This window comes from Pelodiscus sinensis, chromosome 3 (genome assembly GCF_052426305.1).
Source record: "Pelodiscus sinensis isolate ZL-2025 chromosome 3, ASM5242630v1, whole genome shotgun sequence".
Lineage (NCBI taxonomy): Eukaryota > Metazoa > Chordata > Testudines > Trionychidae > Pelodiscus > Pelodiscus sinensis.
The window spans coordinates 178,225,021-178,234,898 of NC_143054.1; the positions used below are offsets into that span (position 1 = coordinate 178,225,021).

General features: G+C 47.2%; 1 protein-coding gene across 2 annotated transcripts in view; it reads right to left on the reverse strand.

Moving 5' to 3' along the window:
- RTN4 (reticulon 4) overlaps nt 1–9,250 on the reverse strand; it is a 72,128-nt gene extending 62,878 nt beyond the window's left edge. The window contains exon 1 of one of the 2 annotated variants that reach the window (XM_075925492.2): nt 8,631–9,250. In XM_075925492.2, coding sequence (XP_075781607.2) covers nt 8,631–9,096 — 466 coding nt within the window. In that variant the 5' untranslated portion in view covers nt 9,097–9,250. The remainder of the gene's footprint in view (nt 1–8,630) is intronic. The other variant, XM_075925494.2, reaches the window with a different exon arrangement.
- Nucleotides 9,251–9,878: the final 628 nt, after the last annotated feature.

Genomic DNA, 9,878 nt, shown 5'->3' on the forward strand with positions numbered 1-9,878 from the left:
ACAAATACTCCAACGCTCCCGCTCAGGGATAAGCCCTCTCGCACAAGAGGCCAGTGTAGACAGCAACGTTAATTTCTTGCGCAAGAAAGCCCGATGGCTAAAAAAAAAAAAAAATCCCCCTGAATGCAGCAAGTTGCAATGCAGACATAGCCTTAGTTGTCAGCTATACTGCCCCACAGTACACACACAAATTTAACCCTGTCAGTTTCATATAGAGACCAAACTGGAACCAAACTAAATACTTAGGTTAAACTGTTCCAGCATCAGCAAAGTAAGCGCCATGGATAAGAGGGAAGGTCTTCTTATGGACTGATAACTGGTTAAAAAGATAGGAAACAAAGAGTAGGAATAAATGAAGCAAAATACAGGACTATGTAGCACTTTAAAGATTAACAAGTTGGTTTATTAGATGATGAGCTTTCGTGGGCCAGACCCACTTCCTCAGATCAAATAGTGGAAGAAAATTGTCACAGCCATATATACCAAAGGATACAATTAAAAAGAAGAACACATATGAAAAGGACAAATCAAATTTCAGAACAGAAGGAGGATGCGGGGGAAGTAAATGTCTGTGAGCTAATGATATTAGAGGTGATAATTGGGGAAGCTATCTTTGTAATGGGTAAGAACTAGAGTCTTTGTTAAGACACCCACGCATCCTTTGGTATATATGGTTGTGACTATTTTCTTCCACTATTTGATCTGAGGAAGTGGGTCTGGCCCACGAAAGCTCATCACCTAATAAACCATCTTGTTAGTCTTTAAAGTGCTACATAGTCCTGTTTTTTGCTTCAGCTACACCAGACTAACATGGCTACATTTCTATCACTAGGATTAAATGGTAATTTTTCATGCAGAGAGCTGACTAGTGGTATTCCCCAGGGGTCCATACCAAGACCAATCCTATTTAATATATGCATAAATGATCTGGAGAAATGGGAAACAGTGAGTTGGCAAAATTAGCAGATGATACAAAACTGCTCAAGATAATTAAATCCAAAGCAGACTGTGATGAGTTTCAAAATGATCTTACTAAACTAGGTGAAAGGGCAACAAAATGGCAGATACATTTTAATGTTGATAAATGCAATGTAATGCATATTGGAAAACATAATCCTAGCTATATATACACAAAAGGAAGGGGAATAAATTAGCTGTTACCACAGAAGAGAGAGATCTTGAAGTCACTGTGGATAGATCTCTGAAAACATCCACTCAATGTTCAGCAACAGTCAAAAAGGCAAACAATGTTAGGAATCATTAAGAAAAGGACAGAGAATAAGGCAGAGCATCTTATTGCCTCTGTATAAATCAATGGTACGGCCACACCCTGACTACTGCATGAAGATGTGGTTGCCTCATCTCAAAAAAAGATTCTTAGTATTTGGAAAAGTTCAGAAAAGAGCAACAAAAATGACTGGGGTAAGGAACAGCTGCCATATGAGGAGAGATTAATAAGACTGGGACTTACCAGCTTGGAAAAAAGAGACAACTAAGGGGGGGGGGGGGAGATGTGATAGAGGTCTATAAAATCATGACTGGTGTAGAAAAAGTGAATAAAAAAAGAAAGTAACTTTTTATAACACAAGAAGTAAGGGTCACCAAATGAAATGACTAGATAGCAGGTTTAAAACAAAAACAAAAAAGGAAGTACTACTTCACACAATGAACAATAAACTGTGAAACTCTTTGCCACAGGATGTTGTGAAGGTGAAAACTATAACAGGGTTCAAAAAAAGCTAGATACATTCATGGAGGACAGGTCCATCAAGGGCTATTGGCCATGATGCGGTGTCCCTAGCCTCTGTCAGAAGCTGGGAATGGACAAGAAGTGATGGATCACATGATGATTACCTGTTCTGTTCATTCCCTCTGAGGCACCTGGCATTGGCCATTTTCAGAAGACAGGATACTGATCTGGATGGACCTTTGGTCTGACCCAGTATAGCCATTCTTATATTCTACTAAGCTAACTGTTCTAGCCCACAAAAAATTGAAGTTTATAAAGATACACAATATGCTTGAAATGTAAAATATTCAAAGTCACGGTTTGGTTGTCCCAAGAAAACAGGAAATGCTGGGAATTGGACTGTTTTCCATAACATGGAAAGGGCCCTGAGAGGACGAACGCAATAAATGAGTGGCACCACTGGGGCCAGTGAGCCCACAGAGGAGAGCTATACTTCCGAGAAACCACTGAGGCAGAAGTGGGCAATAATTTTTTACTGAGGATCAATTCAAAAATTTTTGAAGGCCCGGAAGGGGCGGTCCCTCAAATGGAAGGGGCGGGGCCAGGATGCTTCCAAGCTTCCCCCCCCCCCCACAAACCATGATTGGTCTGGGGGTGAGGGAGCCCCTTTGCCTCCCCCCCCCCAGGTTTCCCCTAGATACCCATGCCCCTAGCAATGGAAGGAGACTTCCTGTGCTCCTCCACCCCCAGGCCAATCAAAGTTTCCTCCCGCCCTGCCAGGTGCACATAGTGCTAAGTGCTGTACACTCCTCGCAGGGCAGGGGTAGGGTAGAGGAAACTTGGTGCGCTCCCCAGTCTCCAGGACCTAATTGGCCTGGGAGCGGCGCGGCAGGGTCTTTGTGGGCCGGATCCAGCCCACGGAGGCCTTTTTGCCCACCCCTGTATTGGGGGCAGCCACACCACCGTGAGAGAAGCCATCAGGGCTGGAGTTCTGTCATTTTGCCTGCCACAGATCCGGTAAAAAGCCCACCTACCCTAGGTCCCTCCCCCTGGTCCTTGGCAGCAGGGCCAGGGGGTTGGAGGAGACAGAAGGCCCCTGGCAGCCAAGGGGAGAGATAAAACTACCAGATGAGACCTCCCACCCTGACTCTCACACTCACCCCCACTGCTCAAGCCTCCTGCTCCACCCTCCCATATCCTGCCCTGATTCCTGCACCCTACCAAACTGCCAACCTCTGCCCCGAAGGACCCGGGCAATGCTGGGTACATCTTCTGATGCTTACATAAAACAAATATATAGACACTATTTCAAAAGAGAGACATCAGAGAATTAAAAGCAGTTTCATATATAAGTACTCAAAATATTCCTTACTGCCTACTAAACAAAGACTACCGTAAATTAGCATATATAACCCACGTCTGTGTATAACATGCACCCGTGTATTACCCACAGTTTTTCTTTCATGTGTTAAAAAGATATTAGATTACCTGCGGACGTGTATAACCCCCAGGTAATAAACCGCGGTTAATGACCTGGTAAGGAACCACAGCTGAGGCCGCTGAGCAATAAGTGTTACCCTATTACTGGTATATAAGCCTTACAAATCATGCCATTTTACAACCTCTTCAGTTTATAACAAAATATTTGTAAGGATGCCTAAGTGCAAATCATATACATCAGGTTTTAAACTATCTGTTCTGACCCATGCAAAAGAAAATGGCATAAGAGCAGCAGGAAGAAAATTTTCAGTCAACAAAAAGTCTGTTCAGGAGTGGAGAAAAGAAGAAGCAGAGATAGAGAAATTACATCCTCGGAAAAGAGCGTACCAAGGAAAGAAAGCCAAGTGGCCAAAACTAGAAGAAAACTTGGTGAAGTGGGTTCTTGCCCAGAGACAGAGACAGCGTGCAGTGTCAACAGTAACAGAAAGCTCAAGGCCCGACTTTTTGCTGCAGAGATGAAAATCAATTATTTTAAAGGGGGCTCAGGTAACTGGGTTTACAAATTTATGAAAAGAAATAACCTTTCAGTCCATGCACGGACATCTTCCTGATGAATGGGAGAAGAAGATGGATGATTTTAAATATTTTGTTCATAAAGAAATTAATCAACTGGGCTTGAAACCTAATAACATCATTAACATGGACGAGGTGCCCATGTCCTTCAATAGACCCACAACTCGGTCTGTTGCAGCAACTGGAGTGAAGACAATTGGTATAGCAACCACAGGTCAAGAATGCACCTGTTTTACGGTTGTCTTGGCATGCACAGCAGGTGGTGAGAAATTAAAACCAATGGTAATTTTTAAGAGGGTGATGATGCCTCGAGAAAAGTTACCAGCCAGAGTTTCTGTGATCTGTAACAAAAAGGAATGGATGAACACACAGGTGATGAAAACGTGGACAGACAGCTGCTTTTGTGCATCAAAAGGCAGTTTTTTTAATTCAAAACCTCTGCTAATTTTAGATGCCTTGGCCGCCCATAAAGAAACTTCAGTTCAGAAACATATCAACGCCGTGAGAGCACATCTTGCCGTAATTCCAGGTGGACTGACTTGCAAGTTGCAACCGTTTGATGTGGCTGTCAACCACCCATTCAAGTGCTTCTTCCGTGAAGAATGGGACAATTGGATGACAAACAGGGAGCACACCTTCACTCCAGCCGGTCAACTGCGCTGTGCAACTTACGTGGACGTTTGCAAATGGGTATTGGCAGCTTGGGAAAGAATAACACCAGCTATTGGCAACGGATTCCGTAAATGTGAAATTCTTCCGGAAGTCGACTCGTCTAGCTCTGAATACAATTCTGACGCAGCACCACAGACCTCAACCGTCACTGAAGCACACCTAGCCGAGGTTTTGGATGTTTAAGACAGCAAGTATGATAAAAGTTTTGACAGTTTTGAAAACTCAGACGCTGAGGAGGAAGATTCTAGTTTTGACTGAAGTGATGCAGAATAAACATATTCAGCAATGCATAGATGAATTTTTTTAAAACTGCAATTTTTTAAAACTGTATTAAAATTTATTTATTATTTTAATAGCTTCACATTAAAGTAACGTTTTAACTTTTAATGTATTTTAATACGCTCAACAACACTGCTGCTCTTATTACATAGTAATAGAAATGTAGCCGTGTTAGTCTGGTGTAGCTGAAGCAAAATGCAGGACTATGTTAGCACTTTAAACACTAACAAGATGGTTTAGTGAAAGACTCTGCCTCACACTATCCACATAATCTAATAAACCATCTTGTTAGTCTTTAAAGTGCTACATAGTCCTGCATTTTGCTTCAGCTCTTATTACATTAAATTGTTATTAAAATTGAAGATGCTGATTTTATCTTGTTGGTCTTGTCTTCATATAATTTGAGCAAAAATCAACTAGTATAAGACGCGGTCATGTATAGCCCGAGGGGCAGGGTTTGTAAAAACGTGTATAACCCATGGGTTATATTCGCTAATTCACAGTAATCCTACTAGCACATGAGTCAACTACAGCAGTTCTGCCATGTACCCTACCTAAAAGCCAGCTTTCCCAAAGAGCACATCCTACATCAGTCAGTTCTAGGCATGTGAACATGTATCTGAGTACATGGCTAACCAATGAGCCAGGGCTCATCAGTTAACTTTTTCAGTTACATGTATACTCCATCCCCTCTGTATTAGAGGTAGCAGGGGGAGGAGCCAGCACCTGCTCCCCTACTCCCTACCACAGAGGCAGCAGGGGCGGAGGCAGCCAGGCACGAGGCAGGGAGAGAGGGACAGGCAGGAGCTAGTACACACAGGAAGCCGTCTTAAGCCAGCTCCTCGCATGAACTGGCTCCTGCAGAGTACGCACGCAGGCATACCAGCATGAGGCAGCAGAGCAGGGGAGAAAGTAAGGAGCCATATGTTCATAGCTGCCTCCCTCCCCATGCTGCTGCCTCCCACAAAGGCAGCAACATGGGGAGAAGCAGGCAGTAGCCATCCACCTCCCATGCTGCCTCTGATACAGAGACAACAGTGTGGTGGAGGGGAGGGAAACAGGAGCTAGTAGTGGCAGCGGGCTGGCTTAACAGCTGGCTCCCCATGAGCACTAGCTCCTGCCTCTCCGACCCCTGCATGTAAATGTATAACCACTGAAAAATTCACATTTACACAAATAGCCACATTTTAACATTCCTAGTCAATTCTGCCACTATTATTTTAAACTAATTTTGTCTTTAATAAATTCTGCCCCTTCCAATTAATGTCCGTCTTGATTCTTTCTGAAAATACCACCCAGGTCATTCTCCTGCTGCATCCAAATTCAACCATCATCTTTACTCAAAAAAGAATGAATCAAGAACAGCTCTACTCCCTGAGTTTCCCTTTCTCTTAAAAACAACAGATCCAGGAATTTTGACCCCCCAATCTCCTGCTAAAAGCAGCACAGGAGGCATGCTCTGTTCCTTCCTATCCCCTCTGTTCAAGCACTTCCCCATTCCTACTCAAAGTCACTTTTCCTGGGCAAAATTTCCACTCAGCCAACAACTCCTATCCATTCCTACATATCCTGGGAAAGTTTTTATGATTGTACAATAACTTGAGGATGACATTTCTTTAAAAAAGTATCTCTCACCCCTCCTTGCTTGTGAATGAGGAACACAGACACAAAAACTAATTACATGGGAACAAGCCAGCAAATCTGTGTAAACACAATGCTGTCAAATATACAAATTAAATAAACAATAGAAAAAGTTTGCATTGCTATAACTAAAGGAAATTTGCAATCTTACTTGCCATATGTAACAATTGTAGGTGGCTAGTTTCAGACAAAAGTGCAATTTTAAGGTGGCATCCTTTTAACAAAGCTCTTCTAAAAGATGCATAACAAAAGGTCAGAAGAAACACTTGTTTAAGAAAGTCCATTTCACCATTGTATCTAGATTTACTGCATTTTTATATCTTTGCTTTACTTATGTATTGCACATGGGTCATTATGAGTAAAGGGTAGCATAACTATATAAGCATGTTGATATACTTTTACTGTTTTAAGAAGTCACATTTATTTGGTTATGATCTTGTCAAGTTTCAAACTAAGAAGGACTGTTATTAAAATACGATGGCAATGCAAGGAGCACCTCTTAGCTTAGGCAGTACTTGGGATTAGACACTTTCAAAGAAAGACTCAGTATTACTGCAAGAATGCAGGTGGCAGTTTAAAAGCAGTACTTTTGTTTGTGTCAGCACTAAATCAGTACCCAATATAATGTAAGGAGCAATCCTATTGGAGATGCCATGAAACAGAACAAAGACCAAGGACATTTATGGTCTCTAAAAGGTGCCATGTCCAAAGTAAAGGATGGGTAGTTGTGATCTATTTCCATACCTGCAATAACATGCATACTTATATATGTAATTGGTACTCAGTATATACTTTTGTATTGGTTCTCTTTGGAGATCAGATTTTATTTTCATGTTACTAGTTTCTAAGACCCCCCTCTCACAGACTTTACAATAAAGCTATTGACACACAATATTTTATTGCACTTTTTGTAAGGGCATGTGAGTAAGTTATCTATACATTTTGCCTGACACCTGACTATATCTCCGAGAGATTGACTTAAAACATAAGGAAAGTTGTTTTTCACTATCCCTCATTCTCTTCCCTACCCAGTATCAAATAGTACTTTAAAAATTGTATATAAATATGCATATTCTTAGAGCAGAATACAGAGTGATCATAACAATGCTGCAGTATGTTCACATTGCATAGGACTCTCAATGTGCACATCACTGTACTAGTGGAAAATACCACTATGTTTACAGCAATAGATAATTTAGTTACAAAATTCAAAACAAAAGAATACATGATGCAGACAGGAAAAACAAACAGGGAAACATTTAGGTCTCAGATAGCCTTTGAACTGAATACTTAAGAATTCACCAGCACCGAGTTTTTCAATTATGTCACCCATTTTAAAAGCACCACTCCTCCAGTACCTAATGAGCTCTAGTTAGCTCTTAGCTTTAACCATTCTTTTGAAAATAATTCCCTGCTCTCCCTCCGTAGCTTGGGATACGAGGGAGGGGGTTTCAAGTGCAAACAATGCCCAGCACCAGTACAAGCCCTCTGCTGCTACTACAGCAGCCACATCACTCCTGCGTCGGCGGAAACCGGGCGGCGGCAGGAAGCTTTTCCTTGGCTTGGCACAAGGGGAAGGAGGCGCTCCACTCCGCTAGTCTCCGCCCAGCGTGCGCGACGGGGTCGAGGAGGTGGGGCGCTGAGGGACAATGGACGGGTGGGACGAGCAGCCTGCCAGCTTCGCCACCACCCTTGTCTCCAGACAGCGACAAGAGGAGACTTGCCAACAAAAAAAAAGTGCCCCCGCAGCGCGCAGTGCCCGGGGGGAGGCAGCAGCAGGCGGCGCAAGGAGCGTTTTCACCGACCCCATGTAACTGTGTTTTTAAGACAAAGAACCTGCCTCGAATGAGCAGCTCTAGTGCCGGGGCGCAGGCGGAAGGGAGCCGAGCCAGCAGGGGAGCGGAGAAGGCGGCGGGGGGGCGGGCAGCAGCGGACCGAAGGCGAAGCTGCGCTAGAGGCGGACGAGCGGGCGGCGGGACGCGGAGAGACGCACATGTCTCTCCTCCCCGGGCGCTGCAGGCAGCACCCCGCTCGTACGCGCGCCGCGCCCCAGGGACAGCGAGCCCGGGCATGTCCCCGCCCAGCCAAAAGGGCCCGAGACGCCACAGGGGGCCAGCAGAGGCTGCGGACAAAGGGGAAACTCCCTGCTCCGCACGGCAGCGCAGACTGGGCCCGGCGGTGCCTAGGGAGGAACACTGGGGAGCCAGCCGGGGTGCCCCTGGCACCGTCCCCCCGTCACAGCCCCAGGGCAGCTCCGCCACAAAGCCAGCCACGCCCCCTAGCGCGGCTACTTCCCTCCCCCGGAGCAGGAGCCGGAGCGGGGGACGGCACTTACCAGCACAGCCGGAGGACGAGCCCCTTCTCCGGGGAGCGGCGGCGGGGGATTCCGGCAAGGGGCTGCGGGCAGGGGGCTCCGGTTTGGGAGGCAGAGGGGCTGGAGGCCGGGCGGGGGGCTCGGGCTCCTGCGGGAGGGATGGGCTGGAGGAGGAGGAGGAGACGGCGGAAGGGCTCCTGTCCGGTTGGGGCAGAGGCTGCTCGGGGGCTGTAGGGCGGGGGGGCTCCCCGGAGCCGCCGAGGTCCTGCAGCGGGGCGGGGACCGCAGCCGTGGCCGGCACCTTCCTCTCCATCACCTCCAGCTGCTCGTCGAAGTCCTCGTCGTCGTCGTCCTCCTCCTCTTCCTCCTCAAACTCCGCTTCCTCCTCCTCCTCGGGCTCCCGCACGAACTGGTACTGGAAGAGGGGCTGCTGGGGCCGGGCCGGGCCGGAGGAGGAGACCAGTGGGGACTGGTCCGGCTCGTCCATGGTGCTGAGGCGGCTGGAACAATGCGTGAGCGGGGCTCTCTCCGCCGGCTCCTCGGACTGCTCGCACGGGCGGGGGGCTGCGCAGCTGCCGCGGTGCCCAGCCGAGCCTCCACGCCCTGTTGAGTCAGACGGGGAAGGGGAGGGGTAGACGGGGAGGCAGGGCTAACCCAGACAAGAGAGGGATAGCCCGGCCTGCCAATGGGACGGGAGAAGAAGCCGGGACCCACACGGGGAACCAATGAGAGAGGCTGCTGCCGCCTCTGCTCTATGAATATTCAACGGGATGGATGCTGGGGGCTGAGCTGGGATGGAGAAGTTCGGTGCGGAGAATGTGGGTGGGGTGGACCCTGAAGAGTTCCGGGGGGGGGGGGGCAAAGGAGACCCTGGGGTAGGGTGGGCACCCTGAGGCGGCCGCGTGTGAGAGGCTGGAGAGGGGAGCTGGGTATTTGATGGGGGGATGCGGGGGGCCATGTGCGTCTGAAGGTTGGTGTCTGTGTGAAGGGAAAAGGGGGGGTCTCTAGCTGAGGGGGAGACTGGGAGCTCTTTGTGTCTGCGGGGGAGAGGAGCCAGAGTGACGGGTGGGGTTCTGTGTGTGCATAGCTGGAAGGGAGGTTGTATACGGAGATAAAAGGGAGTGGGAGGATGGATTCACTTCAGGGTGTCGCCCCGAGGAGGATTTGCAACAGCTCCTAGCCAGCGCTTCAGACAGCAGTCTGCTGCGTGCCAGACATTTTGTGGCAAAAAAAAAAAAAAAAACTTTTGCTGCGAGAGGCGGGGGGATT